This window comes from Armigeres subalbatus, chromosome 1 (assembly GCF_024139115.2).
Source record: "Armigeres subalbatus isolate Guangzhou_Male chromosome 1, GZ_Asu_2, whole genome shotgun sequence".
Classification (NCBI taxonomy): Eukaryota; Metazoa; Arthropoda; class Insecta; order Diptera; family Culicidae; genus Armigeres; species Armigeres subalbatus.
This window is the reverse complement of record NC_085139.1, coordinates 308,838,063-308,858,183: the sequence shown is the minus strand read 5'-3', so window position 1 is coordinate 308,858,183 and position 20,121 is coordinate 308,838,063. Positions and strand designations below refer to the sequence as shown.

The 20,121-nt window shown below is 38.0% G+C and overlaps 2 protein-coding genes across 5 annotated transcripts in view; one reads left to right on the top strand and one right to left on the bottom strand.

The window, feature by feature from the left end:
* LOC134207899 (tau-tubulin kinase homolog Asator) overlaps positions 1-20,121 on the bottom strand; it is a 181,327-nt gene that overhangs the window by 146,120 nt on the left and 15,086 nt on the right. Inside the window, exon 1 of one of the 4 annotated variants that reach the window (XM_062683939.1) lies at positions 936-1,260. The exons of the other annotated variants lie outside the window; for them this stretch is intronic. The gene's annotated coding sequence lies outside the window, so the exon portion shown is untranslated. Of the gene's footprint in view, positions 1-935; positions 1,261-20,121 lie in introns of those variants that run through there. 4 annotated transcript variants of the gene reach the window in all.
* Positions 8,756-16,150, top strand: LOC134207558 (uncharacterized). The gene is made up of 6 exons (XM_062683265.1): positions 8,756-9,119; positions 9,182-9,324; positions 9,681-10,346; positions 10,406-10,747; positions 12,975-13,134; positions 15,695-16,150. Exons 1-6 carry the CDS (start codon positions 8,945-8,947, stop codon positions 16,141-16,143), a joined length of 1,935 nt encoding a protein of 644 aa, XP_062539249.1. The 5' UTR covers positions 8,756-8,944; the 3' UTR covers positions 16,144-16,150.

Genomic DNA, 20,121 nt, shown 5'->3' with positions numbered 1-20,121 from the left:
GATTCCATTCGGAATCCGGTCGGGATCCCATTCGGAATCCGATCGGGATTCCATCCGCCATATTAAGCTTATTTAGTGGAATGTCTTTACTGTCATAAGATGAGTTCAGTACTATTCCATTTAATTCCACCACGTTGTAATCTTTACAAATAAGTACTTCGATCTTAACTCTAAGGCCATTGGCCAAGGCTGTAAGTTTGACATGGCATTTAGAAAATTCAAATATCCCTCTATTAGTTGCACTTACTTCGTTAATATTATCAAATCGTTTAGATAGACTAAAATTAAAGAGCAGACATTTTTGTACAGAGTGTAGGAAAACATTGAAACCAACCATCAAAGACGCGATTCTACCCTTCCAACCACCTACTTAAAGTCGTCATCAATCCCACTGAGACAACATTGGGTAACCTTGATCTAATTAAGTACGTTCATTTCCCCTGTGGATCCGTCTTTCCGCATTGTTGACATTACGAAAGCCATTCCCCAAATAAAGCCGTCCAATGAATGGAACAACGTCGACCAGCTCAACACTATGACAACAAATGTTGCGCTCGTAATCCAATCTGTTCCATGCTACTACTCTACGCTCCTACCGACAATGCCTATGATACCAAAAAACGCTAAAATGAAAAACCATCGCTTAATGGACACAAAGCATGGCTTATGTATCGATACGGAAAGCCAAATCAACCAGAACGCTCGTCCGCGATGACACCAGCAAGTCATACAAGCTCGAAGTGTGGCAGATTTGATAAATCAATATGTACGTGACACAGAGAGCTGAGCTGGGGAATCAAAACCAATTTTCATTATTGCAGGGCTAGGCCCGTCGTCCAAACTGACCGACGATGATGATTAGATCAAAAAACGGGTCCCTTGTTTCGCTAACTTGGGAAGCATTATTGTGATGGGCAACATTTTTCGATACTAACTTTATGGATGGCTCATTCCCGTTCCGCTGGCGACCGAACGACGACGGTGACATATGTAGTGTTCCGTGGTCACGCCATGCACTCGTTCGTTGCTTTTTTTGTTTTCTTTAATATTTTGCCGTCGATTCTAATTGCTATCCGCAACGGAAAACCTCTCGATTTTTTACCGATGACACACACACGCCATTCCTTTCCTGTTCGAGGCTCTTCTTTGTTTGAAACTCACAGCTTTTCGCTGCTGACAAAGTTTCACGGTACAATCGATGGAATTTACTTTTTCACTTTCACTGTTCTTAACATTTAAAACCACTTTTCACGTTGTAAATTTTCTTTAAATCACACAAAAGTATGCATCCAGCTTAGAAATCAATAATTTCGTATTTTGCAGCAGTCACACTCTGAATCTTCGGAGCCTTTCCAGCTGATTTTTTCTTCACATATCATCATCGAAGTAGCCTTCGGCTAGGGAGCAAACTTCTTCTAGCAGCAACATGCATGCTGCGATTGCTTTTGTGTCCGTCGTGTTGGGCTAATGGCTACTCCAATCAACAAGAACGAAACTGCGAATGTCACCCCCGCGAGCACAATAGAAGGACACCATCGACGCTGCTAACACACCCTGCTTGGTTGATTGCCTTTTGGTAGTTGGTACATCCGGCTAGGATATCGATACACGTATGCGACGAAAAACTGAGCACTCACACCCAAGCGCCGACCCGCACCACGTTCATTCATGACACCACCAGGACTTCAAGTACTACACTACTAACAACGGATTGATACATCCCCAAAGCCGACGAGGAAGAAAAACTGCATGGAAAAGCGTCCAGTCCAGGTTGATGAAAATCGCAACACTTACACACATCCACAAATTCTCCCATCATCGAAACGGGGCAACAACTGACTGTACAGCATTGGGTGGTGGAAATTTGCAACAACATAGAGCCTAGCAGGTTGGAGGGGGGAGTTGGGTTAAACGAACACATAGCAGTCTATTTGATTACGTTTACAAATTCTGGATATTCGGCAGGTAAACTTCATGTGATTACGATTAAATTTTCATAATTTCATAGAATTGTATTTTGTCAACTTCATAGTTCCCACATTCATGGTATAAAAATCGAAGGAATCAGCTCCTTGCTTATATCATCACCCATGCGAGTGACGATGCTTTTTGTTCGATAAAATCGAGTCTCAATAACACGTATTTATCTCGTGGATTGCGCCATCAAGGTGAAAAATAATACTGAGGATGTCATTTTATGTTTTGAATAATCATGCAATGATTGTCGAAAATCGGAACGAAGTGCTTTATTTGTACAGCTTATTAGTGAACATTGGAACAAAATATAATGACTTGAGGCAAATGCGCCACTAGCTCTATAATTTGTAATTATACACTTTTTATAAAATATTACAAAGCAAAAATTCGAAAATGTCATCCTAAAAAACTAAAACACCTTGAAAGGACGCATTCGAAACCAACTACCCCCAATGTATGACATGTTTGCATAGCAAGACATAAAGAGAGAGAGTGAGCTACGGGAGAAAGCTTGTGGAAAACTCGTACAGGAGAGCCAGCGTTTTTCGATGGGGTGGTGGTGATTCATGGACACGGACACGGACGGAAGGTATAGAACCGAGCCTGCCTGCTGCTTACCTACTCGTTTCGATGACCGCGAGCTCGCAAATGCCTGTGCGATGACTAATGGATTATGAAATTGGGGGAAAATGTCGTAACAGGAGGCACCGGAGAAGAGCGAAAGCAATGGAAGTGTCACAATTGTGGAACTGCGTCGAACTTGGGAGAGTCCTTAAGCTTATGGAGAAAATAGTGGAACATGCGGGTGAAATGAGAATGTTTTCTTCACGAAACAAAAGAACACCGACAAGATAACTCTGATGACACTGTGATGAGGCATGGTTCCTTGAGCAACTTGTAAGTAAGCTGGTTGAAGCACATTTCATTGTCGAATTAAACATTTGATAAAGAAACCCTAATTATTCCGAGTACTAGTTTCAAAATTAGTATTTTGACCATAACCGTCAAAGACAAAGTACATGCTTGTGGGCGGAACCGAGCGCGACAGGGCCCGCCTGGGAAGCAGTATTACGATAGACGGGGATACCTTCGAGGTGGTCGAGGAATTCGTTTACCTCGGATCCTTGCTAACGGCTGACAACAACGTTAGTCGTGAAATACGAAGGCGCATCATCTGTGGAAGTCGGGCCTACTACGGGCTCCAGAAGAAACTGCGGTCGAAAAAGATTCGCCACCGCACCAAATGTGTCATGTACAAGACGTTAATAAGACCGGTAGTCCTCTACGGACATGAAACATGGACAATGCTCGAGGAGGACTTGCAAGCACTCGGAGTATTCGAGAGACGGGTGCTTAGGACCATCTTTGGCGGTGTGCAAGAAGACGGTGTGTGGCGGCGAAGAATGAACCATGAGCTCGCCCAACTCTACGGCGAACCCAGTATCCAGATGGTAGCTAAAGCCGGAAGGGTACGATGGGCAGGACATGTTGCAAGAATGCCGGACAGCAACCCTGCAAAGATGGTGTTCGCTTCCGATCCGGCAGGTACCAGACGGCGTGGAGCGCAGCGAGCGAGATGGGCAGACCAGGTGCAGAACGACTTGGCGAGCGTGGGGCGTATCCGAGGATGGAGAGATGCGGCCTCGAACCGTGCATTGTGGCGTCAAATTGTTGATTCAGTGTTATCTGTTTAGATGTTAACTAAATAAATGAATGAATGAATGAAATGAATTTTGACCATAACTTTCTATCCCACGGTTCGATTTAACAATTTTTAAAGAAAAATGGGACAGGATTCTCCGTCAAATGCAACTTGTCACGAACAAATCGGTTGAGGTTAAGTGCCTAAAAAATAAGTAAGTTTTTTTTGCACGGCTTTTTCATTTAAAATTTGTGTTTTAATAAATTTTTAAGATTTTAAGATTTTTATTTTGAGCCTATTGCCCATTTAATAGAAAACCATGGAACAAGATTCATCGTCGATTGCAACCCGTAGCGAGTAAATCGGTTAAGAATAAGTATCTGGTAAATTAGTGAAATTTTTCTGCGCACACACGCACACACACACAAACACATTACATCAATTTGTCGAACAGAGTCGATTGGTATATAACACTAGGGGAAACTGGACACACGTTATTTCCAGGGACACATAATCCCCTTCCCCTGTATTCTCGAAAACTAATCACATTTTTATACCACTGATATGTGTGTTACGGAACGTACACACGGTCAAGCAGTTTGACCAACATTGACTCCACCTCTCGTTTATTCAAACATCCATCAAGTTTTACCAACAGCGGCACGAACAATCATTTTATTCGACCAACAATATCATACACGCCAACTTGAGCACTAACCATAAAAAAATATATGGGTTTTTTTTTTGTTCGGGATGAACCACTGCGTCCATTTCATTGAACTTTTGTAGTATACCCGTGTCATTTGTTTAGTGCATGTCTTTCTATTGAGAAGCAAATAAAGTAGTCATTTTTTATTTATATATTTCGTAAGGCCTCTTTAGATTAAGGTACCGCTATTTATACCCTTCGAAAAATGGCTTATACCAACTCTCAAAGGCGCGCCCCTCAATCAGTTTCGGCTTAACAATAAGTGGGATAATACTGATTTTGACCATGCATCGGTACTGAAGTTCAAACATTTTTTTGCTTCTTCTTATGAGTTCCAAATTCGTTTTTGTTTAGAGATCTGATTTCATTGCTTTTGGCATTTCTGAATCTCACCTTTACACAGAGCTCTAATCAGTCAGAGGGTTCAGCAGATCCACCAAATTCGTATCCGCTTCTTTCCCAATTAATCAGCGCTCTGGAGCTTGGAGATTCATGTCGTCGGCTTCGAAAACCAGCCTAAGGTTGAGTTACGTTTTTACAATTTACTCCATTGACTCCATCAATATATGGGGGTTTGTGCAACCCCGTGAAACAATCACTAGTTCTTGAAGCCACCGTTTGTTGGTGTGGCGCTAGTGCTGTTCTTGAAATTTAAAGCTCCGTTCATATTGTACCAAAATGATTTTCGATCCTGGAAATTTTAAATTTCAATAACTTAGGTTATATTGTTCTGTTTTCGTCATTTATCCAGCATTTTATGTGCGGTAATAGCTGCCACAATATAATTATCATCAAAATCAGCCGAAAATATCACAAAAAAAAAATAATTTCGATGGCCGCCACAATCTAAAAAGGTTCTGGTAAGGTGCAATCTATTTGGCGTTTGTCTTGTGTCGTTTGTTATCGCAGAGATCATCATCATCCTCATAAATTTATCATTATTGGCGAATAAAGGCTGCATGAAGAAGAAGAAGTCGAAGGATAATATTTGAAAAAAATTGCACGGGGAAACATACGGGAAGTTTTTTAAAACTCGTCTCAAACATTTTAGGAGCAATTTAATTAAAAAACGGTTAGCAGTACGGGGCTAGGCTTTCCTTCTACTGCATAATAAACGCAATTTTTAGATTTCAAATTTTATTTTGTGATGTCACACTTGATACACAGTATGAGAAAAGTCCAACTCCGTACTGCTTTACGTTTTTAATCAAATTACTTCTAGACAATGATATGGAAATGCTAATATCATCTTCCAAACTTGGACGTACATGTTCATGATAGCATTAGAGGCGAAAGTATAGAATTGATAGTTCCGTTAGGATACGGCAGGCATGAAGAATGTTTTTATAGAAGTCGATTTGAAAGCGAGCGGAGGGCAATATTTGTGATGGCACATATCACACGACCTTCCTTCTGCCAAGCTCCCGTATGAAGGGGGAGGGAAGAATATCAGTGTGGAAGCTGATATATCTCCACTGGCAGAAGGAAGGTGGTTTGACTTGCTCATATGCCATCGCGTGCGGAAGGATTTGCTATCGACGAGTACTGTCTCCAAATTTCTAATATGACATCAGCATTTAGTCGAATAGGATTTTTATTGCACAGTTCTGTTTTCTCATTGCGTCCGTCTCGTCGCAACCAACTTGGCTGCCTCGGAGAGAACAAAGCAGAGAAAGGCACTGCTGCTGTACCGTCGACCAATAACAGCTGAATTGATGGATGCCCCCACCGAGGGTAGTACACTAAATTAATGATTTCGTGTGTGTTACTTCTACGTGAAGTTGAACGATTTACAATGATATGGAAATGCTAATATCATCTTCCAAACTTGGACGTACATGTTCATGATAGCATTAGAGGCGAAAGTATAGAATTGATAGTTCCGTTAGGATACGGCAGGCATGAAGAATGTTTTTATAGAAGTCGATTTGAAAGCGAGCGGAGGGCAATATTTGTGATGGCACATATCACACGACCTTCCTTCTGCCAAGCTCCCGTATGAAGGGGGAGGGAAGAATATCAGTGTGGAAGAGACGGACGCAATGAGAAAACAGAACTGTGGAATAAAAATCCTATTCGACTAAATGCTGATGTCATATTAGAAATTTGGAGACAGTACTCGTCGATAGCAAATCCTTCCGCACGCGATGGCATATGAGCAAGTCAAACCACCTTCCTTCTGCCAGTGGAGATATATCAGCTTCCACACTGATATTCTTCCCTCCCCCTTCATACGGGAGCTTGGCAGAAGGAAGGTCGTGTGATATGTGCCATCACAAATATTGCCCTCCGCTCGCTTTCAAATCGACTTCTATAAAAACATTCTTCATGCCTGCCGTATCCTAACGGAACTATCAATTCTATACTTTCGCCTCTAATGCTATCATGAACATGTACGTCCAAGTTTGGAAGATGATATTAGCATTTCCATATCATTGTAAATCGTTCAACTTCACGTAGAAGTAACACACACGAAATCATTAATTTAGTGTACTTCTAGACATTCCTCTAACAGAGTTTAAAATAAGATGCTGTACGCGACCACATTAACAGGGTTAAGCAAATTTTGAGAGAAATTAAATAAATATATTGTAACTCTGTCTATTATCATCCGATTTTGACAATTAAGGGATGCCTGAACCGGAAATTTAATATTGTTTCACAGTATGTTTACAGGGCCGGCTAAGGTTCTTCGAGAAATAAGTTTATCAGAATCCGAATGAAAACAAACATCAAAGTCCATCTCATTTACCGAAAAATTAGGATAATCAACTTGATTTGGACCTCTACATATTTTAGACCCTCTTGTCGACATTTGCTTGATATCTGAACTAAAATCAATGCCGCTGATGAATCCCGCATGGTCTTTATGCAAATAAGATTGCTGCAAATGTGTTTTGAATTTTGATTAAATGTTAATGATATCATTTTATTCAAGAAGGCGAGCGTTACAATGCGTTACGCTTCAAATTGCATACATCATTGAATAACTCAGAACGAACACAATCAGTTCATGTTGAAATTGCAAATTTAAATCGCTGCAATCTCCTAATTGATGCATGTCAATCGAAAGATAAGACTTTACTTTAGCTCAAATGACCTGTGCAAATTGAAAATTCATTTTTGAACAGACTAAAAGGGGGTGTCCAAAATGTGTACATTTGGGGGTCCAAAAGATGTTGAATTTCACTCAACTTTTGTAAACATGAGATTACTCAACGTTGGGTTCCCACACTTTAATGCCCTTGTTGAGTGGTTTTGCTCTTCATTTTATGACAACAAAGGGAAGAGGGAAGGAGATGCAAGAGAAAAAAAGTACCTAAAATTAGGTACTTTTTTCTAACCGTGTAGTCTTTGAGTCAATCCGAAGTTAACGTAGCGTAACAGCTCGGGAAAAATTTCCGCCAGATTATAATCCTTGTTCATTACAAGTGGCATCGAAATTTTCATTTTACATGCGAAACCGGTAGAGGATGACTCTCTTTCGAAACACAGGCCGGGAGATTCTTGAGGTGTGAGGATATCTTCATTCTGAAAAATGCACGAAATAAATGGAAGCGGCAATAAAATGCATTGAAAAATATACAATGAACAGAGCCGTAGAACAACTGACATTGGAATTTATTTTGGTTGTTGTGTAAGCAATAATGCACCTCCACGCGTTGTTATGGGAGCAACAAGAGAATGTTTTATCTTGGAAGCAACGATGCACCTCTGCTTGTTGTTGGAAAGGCAACGATCTGCCGCAACGCGTTGCTATGATTAAATAGTTGGACCGCCATCCGTTGAAGCGCTTCAGTCGCGTTCGCTCGTTTTTAACAAGAGTGGACTATATTGTCGGCGTAGCACCAAGTTAGAATTCGGAAGTCGGGACTTCCGAACCGAACTTTCTTCCAAAGTTTTATCTGTCAAACTAGTTGGTGCGTTGTTTAGCGCATCTTTAGGCGAATCCAGCGCACTACTTCCGTTGTTGGGAAATTTGCCTGTATTCGGAGAAAAATCCAACTTCGGTATAAAAAGCGTTATAAGTTTATTCCGTATGGACAATATTGTAATATATGATATTTGGTGAAAGTCAGGAGATAAAAAATAATAACTATCGAGCTGCCAATGATCATGCACCGAAAAAAAAGTTCTTTTAACTGACGAGACACCTAGCCATACTGCTCATGTCGTAAATGTGTAACATTTGAATTTTTGTCGATTATGAGTATTAAATCAGATTAGGGACACGGCAGGTATTTCCGTCCATCGTCATAGGGGCTAAAACCAATGAAAGCAACGTACATTTGCTAGAACTCCACTATAGCAGAACGTTTCTCCTGAGCTTACGATTTGGTACGTATGAGTTTTACAGAAAAGCGTCTCTTTTATTGGTTTTCGAGACTATGACGAACAGACGAAAATACCTGCCGTGTCCCTACACTATTAAAAAAACAATAGTTTTTTATATGTGCAGAAACTTATAAAATGACCAGAAAGAATCAGCTATCGATTCTATATGACATTAATACTTTTGAAAATGTAAAATATATATCCGATATTTATAAATTATAGCTGCTACTTTCAAAACAAATAAAAAGTATAAGTCAGGTACAATAGCAAAAATCGATAACATGGTACACATAAAATGGATGAACCATGAAAATGTCATTGACGCGCAAGACAAGGAAGCAAGCAATCGTGTCAAGAAGCGTGCAGTTTTGAAAAAAATGGCGTCCACGACAGATCTTGCGTCTATAGTGCTCAACGAAATGGATCTTCCAGAAGATTTATTCTGGATTTTTGAAGGTATCTTTCAACATTTCAATTTTTTTATCATTGCTTTCAATCGTATTGTTTATATAATTTAGGTCAAAATTTTGATTCAAGCACTTTGATTAATATATCGAAGGACGAGTTAGTGGCGTTGCTGGCCGAGACTCGGAGCTCTGAGGGACAGACATGGAATATCGATGAAATTTTCCGACGAATCGTTAGCTGGAGGCAGGAACACGTAAGAAACATTATTTATATTCTTCTTCTACTTCTTCTTATTGGCATTACATCCTCACACTGGGATAGAGCCGCCTCGCAGCTTAGTGTTCATTCAGCACTTCCACAGTTATTAACTGCGAGGTTTCTAAGCCAAGATAGCATTCTTGCATTGGTATATCATGTAGCCAAACGATGATACTTTTATGCCCAGGGAAGTCGAGACAATTTCCAATCCGATAATTGCCTAGACCGGCACCGGGAATCGAACCCAGCCACCCTCAGCATGGTCTTGCTTTGTAGCCGCAAGACCATGCTGGCATTATTTATATATGCAGCTTAAATATCGGCTTATAAAATATGTTTTACATGTTGCAGGGACACGATATCATCGGATTTTCAAAAGTGGAGGTTGAAGAATGTTGGCTAGAGTCACAGGAATTAATCACATCTGATACAGAGTTTTCTCAGGAACAAGTGGCAGTTGTGGAAACAAGCACGAACCATGAAAATGTCAGTGACGCGCAAGACAAGGAAGCAACTCAAGATGAAGTCGTGTGTCAAAAGGATTCACCCACGCAAAGCTCTGTGTGTCCCGAAGTCACTAGTCAAGACTGCTCGGTGATTGTCGCTATGCCCCGTTTCTTGAACAACCCCTCAACTTCGAATGAAACTCTTCCCACTCAAATTCCCACGGCAACTACCAATTCGTCATCGGATACACCTTCTGAAAACGTCAATCCAGCTGCAAATGAAGTTCACGAAAAATCAAACAATTCAGATATAGGCGCTGAAAAGAACGACGGATGTGCTTCATGTTCGATGCATTTTTCTCCTGTTACGCTTACGCGTCTGCTGGACACCACCGTCACAGGAAAGCAGATTTTACAAAGAGGATCGTTGGGCCTATTGTCGAAGGACAGCCAAAAGGAACTTGTGGCGATTGTGGCAGACTATCATTGTCAGCGAGGAGCCGAGACGAACGAGCGAGTCCTCGAGGAATACGTCAACTCCATCACAGCCTTGTTTAAAGGCGAAACCAAAGTAAGCAACTTTCTACATTTTATTAAGTTTAATGTAAAAAATGTCTTTTGTTTTGTTAGGAATTGTACTTTATTGCGCGAGGAGGATCTAAAAAAAATCCAGGCGGGAAGCTTTACAATCGGATTGTCAATATGAAGCAAAAGACGGCTAAACGAAAGTGGAAAGAAGAGGAACACTTAAACGAGAGCCAGAGTAATTCACTTTCATCGACTGACGTCATTACCAAGGAGGCGAAGGAAGCAGCTGTGTGGCTCCAACAAAACGAAAAGCCTTGGTCTGCCACACTTGATAAGTGGACCTATTCATTTCCGCTGCGAAAATCGATGCTAAGAAAGTCCGACCAGCAAACAACACTTTTTCAGGAATACCACCATTATAATGACGAATTCGGCTACCAACTAGTAAGTACAATTTGCTCCTATAAATATCACAATATAACGGAAATATTCACAAAATGTTTTGTCCTTCTCAACCTACCTACATATACAAAGCCGGATACCGGAACTTTGGGGTGATTCAAATATGACGTCCAGCATTTTTTGGGATATCTAGACCCCCCTTAGACCTCCCCCCTCTGTCACGCTTTTTAGTATTACCTAGTATATGTAGTGTCACAAAACCTTAGATCCTGGATCCCCTCCCCCTAAAACCTGTGACATAATTGTTGAACGACCCTTTGTCAAATTCTCGGTCAAATTGTATAAATACTGCTTTCGTTAACGGTCCGTATTTGGGGCTAACTGTAACCCATATACGAAATAATACTACTATGTTCTGCTTATTAGATACTATATATTCGCACCTGTTCGCACAGCATTTTATTAAAACTATGTACCTACAAAAGAAATGCTATCGTTCAAAGCCAAATGATATGTTAATCCCGTGATACGAACATAAATAGTGTTTAAATAATTATTTATGCCGGTTCCATTCAACAGTTCACACATATGTGCATTTTTCCTCGCACCTATGCTATAAAACATTGTTTCAAGTTTTGACATCATCATTAAATTTGACAGTCAAACAACAAAATATACCTATTTAACAAAATAAAACTTCTGAGACGAAAAATATTAAATTCAACGAGTTAGTTTTATTCTAAATAATTTTGGAGCAGTTCAGTGTTTATAAATTCCAGTATCCCTACTTGTTAAACATAAATCCAGGTGGAGGCTGTTGTTCCTGTTCTAAGTTATAAACAGTAGAACGATAGGTAAGTTCAATTATGTTTTGTGTTTCGATTAGTATCCTTTGCTGATACATAAATAGTTTAGTTCTTCTTCAAGACATCACTTCATTCTATATTCATTAAAAATGTAGCTCAATCTGAATCAATATTCCCACAGATTGAACGGATAGCACCATGTACGCTGCTGGGAAGTGACGGAAGAAAACATCTTACTTCCCTGATGCATATCTCGTGATTGCAGAATTCGATCCAGTGAAAAATGTATTCTCCTGCGAAAGCATGCAATGTTTGCAAGAAAGACACACGTACGTAAACAAAGTGTTGCACAAGCTACTCTTGATTTCCAATTCATTTTCAAAGTTTCAAATGCAAGGAAGGAATCAGGTCTTGTGTTATTGATGTATTGAGAAAGAGATCTAAATTTGGAACATCAAGGAAAATGAGGCTATATAACATCTATAAGAAGCATACACATATTATCAGGTTGTCGCTGTCTTCGAATGATCATCGATTGACGACGAATCCTACTTAATATTTATGTTAAAAGTCCTATGTGCGGCTATGTCCCTATGTGCGTTTGTGTTGCATTTAACATATTTCCCTTGGCAAACGTATCCTTTGTGTGGGGTTCTATGGTAAACGTTTCAGTCCAGTCCAAATGAACTTAATGCATCTATAAAAGTTGTCCACTACTGGTCTGTGCCTGAGAGTTTGTGCTAATGGTGCTGACAAAAAAATAGCGAAACAACAACAGAAATATGATTTGACAGAACATTTGTTTGATGCAGTAATGTTACTAAATCGAATTTATGAAATTATTGAAATATATGTTTAAGGCAGTGGGTGTATGAGTGAAAAAGTTAGTATGTATTTTTTATTGGGAATGAATATATAAATCAATATTGGAACAAATTCAGCGTGAGTAAGCCCTAGATTTTGGGGCACTGCAAAAAGTGTGTATGGTGAGGGCAGGAGAAACGTTGTAAAAAAACTCCATGGACATCAGTAGTTACGTAACTGAATCACATCTTTTTATTAGCATTACATCCCCTATTAGGACATTTCCCGCCTCACACCATACTATTTCCACATTTATTAAATAGCAGCTTACCAAGTTGAATTATCATTTTTGCATCCGTATATCATGAGGCTTTTTTTTTTTCCTAAATAAAGATTAAAAAAAAAAATCATGAGGCTAACACGATGATACTATCATGTCCAATGAAGTTGAGAAAAAATCTTAGACCAAACCGGGGATCGAATCCAGCCACCAGCAGCATGTTCTTGCTTTATTGCCTTTATCGCATTGCCAAGGAAGGCTCCAAGTTAATAACAAGTTACGTAATTAATGATGTCTACTACTTAACATTGTTCCCAATAGTGATATGTTTCCCTTTCTTATATACTTAGATGTATAAGGCAGTTTTTTTTCTTTCCAGGTCGACATTGATTTTCACTTGTTAAGCATTGGTAACAGGGAAGGCTGGAAGAAGTGGGAGTTATTACTTCCTAAAATTATCAAGTATATTGATAGGCCATACAAGGAAGAGCCCTCGAAATCTGCGTTGAAACTTCTGAAGTCATCTAACGTGAGTCAGTGTACGTATTATTTTATTTCTTATTGAATGAAAATATTTGTCTTAAAGCTAGGCCAGGCCAGTAGCATTGCGAGCAAAGACGTAAGATTTCCAATCCAAAGATATCGAGTTCGATTCTCGGTCCGCTCTAGAATATTTAATTGAATATTTTTCGCGTTTCTATATCAAAATATTTCCGCAAAGCTCTTATAAGATCAACGCTTTTTTCGCTTAAGTCAACCCAAATTTGACCAAAATATCACTTAGAGAAGATCCATTAATTACGTAACGCAAAAATTAGGTATTTTAGACCCATCCTCCGTCTATGTCACACTTATAGTATGAAACATCTGAAAACTTTGTATGGATCGTCAAGCTTCGCTCAACCGCCCCTCCCCACTCTAAGCGTTACGTTATTTGTGGACTCTCCCTTACACCCCTCTGCTTCTAATCCCCTCAATTGTCTATTATTCAATCATGTGATGTCAGAAACGAAAATGCTACCTGTATCAGCAGCGCAATATCTTATTGGGAATAGGTAAAAGATATTTTAGTTACCAGATAAAGATTGTCGATGTCCGGAACATCTTTTGCTGGCGAGGATAGGGGAGCTAAATGTCAAAGAAGGAAAATCCATACGATTTGACAGCTTGGTACCCAACATGTTCCGGGCAACAGAACAAAGGGAACCGAAGCGGCAATCTTCATCTAGTAACTAAAATATCTTTTGAATAGGTACACAATTGTAAATTTACGGAAACGATTTTTTTTCTACTGGCAGCAATGTTTGCATACGTAGGTATATTAAAAAATTTCAATTCATTGAAGTGCTTGTTACCCGTTGCGAAGTAGAAACAACATTTGTTCGTTGATTGATACGATTTTTTATAATCTTTTTTCTCATGACAGACGTCCTCGGTGCATTTAGCATCCATGTGGCAATGTTTGGTTCCAAGACACCTCTTTTGGCACTGAATGGTGTTTTCGAAATTTCCCCCAAGGGGCCATTCGCAAAGTACGTAACGCGTTTAGGGGGAGGGGTGGTTTCGAGAAGCGTGACTATCCTTAAATTTTTTTTAGAGAATTAATAGAAAAAGCGTGACGTGGGGGGGGTCGAAAATTACCATTTTACGTGACGTACTTTTTGGATTGCCCCAAGACTGCGTAACATGAGACATTGACATGACATGAGAAATCATTTGCATTATCCATAGTGAAAACTAGATATACGAACATTGATATCAACTTCCTGTGTATCAAGTGATATAGCTTGTTCAGACGGCACATTAGAAATCTTTTAGTAGGGAAGATCCATAAAGTACGTCAAGCAAAAATTGGCGATTTTCAACCCCCCCTCCCCCCTTCGTCACACTTTTTGTATTAAACCTCTAAATTTTTTGTATGAGTTGTCACGCTGCTCGTAACCCCCTTCCCCCGTAGGAGCGTGACGTAGTTTGTGGATGGCCCCAAGCTGCGTAGTGGGTATTCTCAGTTGTGGGATGCGAAGCCAATAAACGAAGGAAATATAAATCCATAACCAAAGGTAGTCAACCACAGGTACGGAAGAAAGGCTGTCGTTATTTAGGTATAAACAATATATGGTATATATGCATATAAGTCGTAGTAATCCGTAGTAATAATTAGTAATCCGTTCACATTCAAAAACTGGATTCGTGTGAGGTTGTATATTTCTTTTATTTGTATTAACAAGATTAGTCCTACGCTGGCTTATTTCGACGCTTGTACAATTTATTTTTCAACATTTTCTGGTGAGTTATAACAAAACTATTATTTACAATCAAACGGTTCGTGAATCAGAGATAATATTATTAATTTTCCCTTCTTTAAATTTATAAGTGACAATTCAATAATTTTGGGCATTAGACTTTGTATATTAGAACCTGAGAAATTTGATTTGTTTGTGCATGTAAATGTCTAGCTCATGATGACCAGGGATTGAACTTATTATTTCATTATAATTTAGTATTCAGCCAGTAACTTATTCCAGAGGCAGAATTCCGAAAAGTGTTGTATGGCGGACTTCTAGCGCTATTTCCCCTCTACAACTTTGTCTAAGGGTACATTGCTCTATGTCTCATATTTACATCGTTAAACGCTAGTATCACTTAATATACTAAATGATAATAAGTGTTATTATCATTTAGTATGTTAAATGACACTAGCATCTCACGCTGTAAATATCAGACGTAGAGCAATGTACCCTTAGGAAAAAAAGTAGAGGAGAAATAGCGCTAAAAGTCCGCCATACAACATTTTTCGGAATTCTACTTCTGGAATGAATTATTTGCTAAATACTAAATGATAATGAAATGATTAGTTCAATCCCTGATAATGGCACTCATCCTTAACTGAGTTGCTCGCAACAGGTTTATTAAACGGGAAACTATGTCCCATAGTTTCCGATTGAATAGTTCCCTAGACCCGTTACCGAAGTGACAATTTTTTGTTGGTAGATTTAAAATCTTTTACTTTCTACTGAAAATCACTAACTGTTTTTCTTAAGTAACCAACGTTTGTTGTGCGTATATTTTAATGTCAATTAATTTTTTTTTCGCTTGCAGGTCAACAAATCTGTTGTGTACTGCTTCTGTTGAACAACCATCTAAGACCAACCAAAGTAACACGAACATTCAAACCATCGGTCTTATTTGCACAAGAGGAGATCATTTCATTTGCAGAGACGGATGAGCAAGTCTACGAAAAAGTGAAAGCGCTAAATGCCATAAATTCACGCTACGGAATTCCTTCGATAGCACGTATCGTAGTACGAGGCAAAGACTTAACTTTGTTGGCTGGGATATTTGAAGTTCATTACAACGAGACGATTTACAAGCTTGATTCTGCAGCGAAGGCGATCGACGTGTTGGTGAAGTTGAACAGTGTCCTCGGACTGCCTTTTTCGCGGATTTCCGGGTTGGTGTGGAACTTCATCTGTTCATTTGTATACGATCTACAAATTCCTGAACAATACGAGTCCATCATTAAGATCAAACGCTATTTGGATTCGTAGTGATAATGTTTGCTTGTATGATTTCAGAATGTTCAGAAACTTTTTCTTCGCCTTTTATCTATTTCGACCATTTGAATAGTAGTCATAGAATACCAAGACTGTATAGTTATAAATGTACCTACCCAGAATGTTATCAGAAGCTGTCGAATTTTTATGTTTTTAAACGACATGTGCTGGGACACATTCAATCTTCTTCAAAAACACTTGAAAAGGACTAGTAGCAATATTCAAGAACGAAAAAAACATGATCCTAAAATTAAAGGGCACGAAAATACTGAAGACGATTTAGCCGATGCAACACAAACTGATGGATTAGAAACACACGAGTTAATTCACAATCAAAATTTGGTTAAGTTCGAACATTCAGCTGTTGATTTCACTTTGAGGCTCCACAGTGAAACAAATATCTCCCGTAGTGACGTAAAACTGATACAAAGAGAAGCAATTAAACTTAATTCTGGCATAGTAACTGAAATTGAAAAACTTCTTCCTTACATGAATGCAAATGATCCTCAAACAGAATTCGAATTTCAAAGTTATCTGGCAAAATTAAAAAATCCATTTCAATTGATTGATACTGAATATAAATTTTTGAAATATTTAGAAGAAAATAATATTTTTCGTATGCCACAAATAATAACAATTGTGAATGATGCAGTTGTAACACATGATGAATCGGATTTGGACGTCCAAGAAAAAAGTCATTTGGTAGTTATGGATATTGAATTTCAACTCAAATCCGTTTTCAGTTGCCCGAGTGTTTTAGACATTACAATGAAACGAATTAGTGCATATCAAAATTCCGAATTCATAACCAGTTTAGTAAATGGAAGCAATTGGAAGAAAATTCAGGAGAAGTATCCAGACGAGGTTCTTATACCTATTTCACTGTATGCAGATGAGTTCGAAATTAATGATAACCTCAGCTCACATAACAAAAGGCACGTTGTTTGTGGTGTCTACTATTCAATCCCAGTTTTGCCCGAAGAATTTAAATCTAAATTGTGCAACATTTTTGTTGCAGCAATGATTAAGAAAGTAGATTTAACTGAAAAAGGATTTAATATGCTTTTTAAATACGTAGTGGAAGTATTCAAAGATATTGAAGAACGAAGTACTATTCTTAATGTCGATGGTATCGACAAGAATCTGAGGTTTGTCACAGTTTTACTACAGGGCGACAACCTTGGCATACACCAATTACTACAATTTTCGTCATTCAATGCAAACTTCTATTGTCGCTTTTGTAAAAGAACACGTGAACAATGTCAGCATGATACAGAGGGACATCAAGATTATATGCGAACTGTTGAAGGCTACAACATAGATGTTAGTCTGCAAAAAACCTCCGAAACAGGTTTGAAGGATGAAACAGTTTTTAACCTACTACCCTCATTTCATGCTGTTGAAAATTTGTGTGTTGATCCAATGCATGATTTTTACTGTAGTGGTGTATGCACGTTTGGATTTACTGCTATTTTAAATCACTGTATATACAAAAGACGGTATGTTTCTTTAAGAGAGTTCAATGTAGCAAAACATGTTTTCAGTAAAACAGCACTAGATAGTTCTTTAAAACGTATGCCAGACATTACTGATATGTACATAGCAAGAAAAAAGGAACGAACAGTAGTACTTAGAACGACAGCAAGTGAGATGAAAGCATTCTCGCACTTTTTTATGCTAATTATGGGTCCATTTGTACCACAAAACGATCCTGTTTGGCAGTACTGTAAGATTCTCGTAAAGTTGACTGAAAAAATGTTATCGCGAACCTTCTCTTCGAAGGATATTGATGAGTTTAATGAACTTAGTAAAACTCATCATACTCTGTATCAAGAATTATTTGATGAACACCTTAAACCCAAGCACCATTTTGTTTGTCATTACGGCACAGTTATAAATGCTAGCGGAAATGTTGTGCATATGATGAATTTTAGGAATGAAGCAAAACATAAAGGATTCAAAGAGTATGCACACATTATGTCATCGCGTAAGAATGTTTGCTTCACGTTGTGTATGAAAGCTGCCCTGCAGTTCACGAATGACTTGCATACTAAGGCATTTTTCAATTCAACTTTGGACGGAAAACCTCCGTCTGTGATCTTGTATCACAAATGTATTTCAAAAATTATCACTACCTTTGCCATTTGAAATTAAACAAGTTAGAACTGCTCAGGAAATCAGTATTAAAGGATGCGCATACAAGATTGAGACGTTTGTTACTAGAACGGAGCTAGAAACCATTAATTTATACGAAATAGTTGATCTGCTAATAACAACAAAGAACGAATTGTTCATAATAGGTCGGCTATGGGAAATAGGAGGATTTGATGAACATTTTTTGGCTTATTCTGTATCGGATGTAACAGATGCATTCCATGTTCTTGGTATAGATGAAATCGACGGGCCTCCAATTATGGTTTACAATGTTAACAATCGACAACTATTTCGAAAAAAATCTGATTTTTATATTGCCTGAAAACAAAAAGGATTTCATGAAGAGAAATAAACTGTAATTTGACTTGAAGAATTCAAAACAATTTTAATATGTTCCTTTATAACTCTTGTGTTTTATGATTTTATGTTCGCAAAATCCTAGATCAGATAATATAGCATAGTGCAATAAAGATGGAATATAATTAGGAAGATTTTTTGTATTTCTTGGAAGTTCGATAAAATTTGCATTTACATCACATAACCACTCATGTTATGAACGATTGAATTTATTTTTATCGAACTTTTAAGAACCGTTAAGACTATTATTTATAATCGCATTTTTAGTAAAAAAAATAACATTCATTTTATAATACCAATTGAGACGACTAGCGAAGTTGTATATTTCTCGGAATCCGTACATCCGTACCTAGCTTAACTAGTGGTGTGATAATCCAATTTGTCACAGCGTTATATAACGCAACACTATATAGTGAAGATGGGTTAAACGTACAGATTCCGAGAAAAATCCAGCTTCGCTTGTCGCCCATTTCGGTTTTCAACTTAATCGAGAATATTGAATTACATTTAAACGTTTCATAACATCTATTTGTTTTATTTTTCGTTTTATAAGTATATTTAATAATGATTATCAACCAACTTTATATGGTACATAGAAGATAATCATAAAGTATATGTGCTCTACTAATAAAAGTGTCTTGTTATGAGTAATACAGTTTTTATAAAACCCACACATAAAATGTATTGTTATGAAGCAATTGCAAAAATCTATATCGCTCACACATAAACATGATATGGACTTTTTCCTCAGTGTAGTAGTGATTCAAATTGTTCTGCTGTATTTAATTTGAATATGAATCTTGAACATGCATTCTCCCAGCAGCTGACCTAGATTGATTTAAGTTCAGATTCAAAAGCTCAAAACTGTTATACAGCTTTGTTCTATTTTCTGCAGATTGAATCGCGACATTCAAATTTTGTATGTTTTGGCGATTAAACGCGTTACTTTAACTACGGACTTCGGATCAATGTACTTTGAAATTACGCTGCATCAAAATAAATAAATTCAAACATGAACAGAAAACTGCTGAAGATACCAGCGTTTTTGTTTTATTTTGCTTCAGATTCCAACGAAAATAGTGTTCTTAAATTTGGAGGAAAAATAAATCACTGCTGATCATTCAGTTAATTGTTTTGCCATCGTATTTTTTCTACTTAAAAAATTGGGTTTTTAACAGAACGATGTATTAGAAATTAAAGGCCCACTCTTTATCACAATGCCAGATATTTGTCAAATTCCTTCAGACATCTATAAAACTGTTTAGATATCGTCATGGGTATCAGGCAGACTTGACAAATTTGTTATTATTGATAATTTGGTATTTGTTATTGTGACAAATACAGTGCTGATAACTTTTGCGCTATAGCGAAACATGTGTATCTGAAATGAACGAATAAACTATAGAGATAATGGTGCTCTTTTTCTTTTAACAACAGCTTAAAATCGAGCCTAAAATAAAA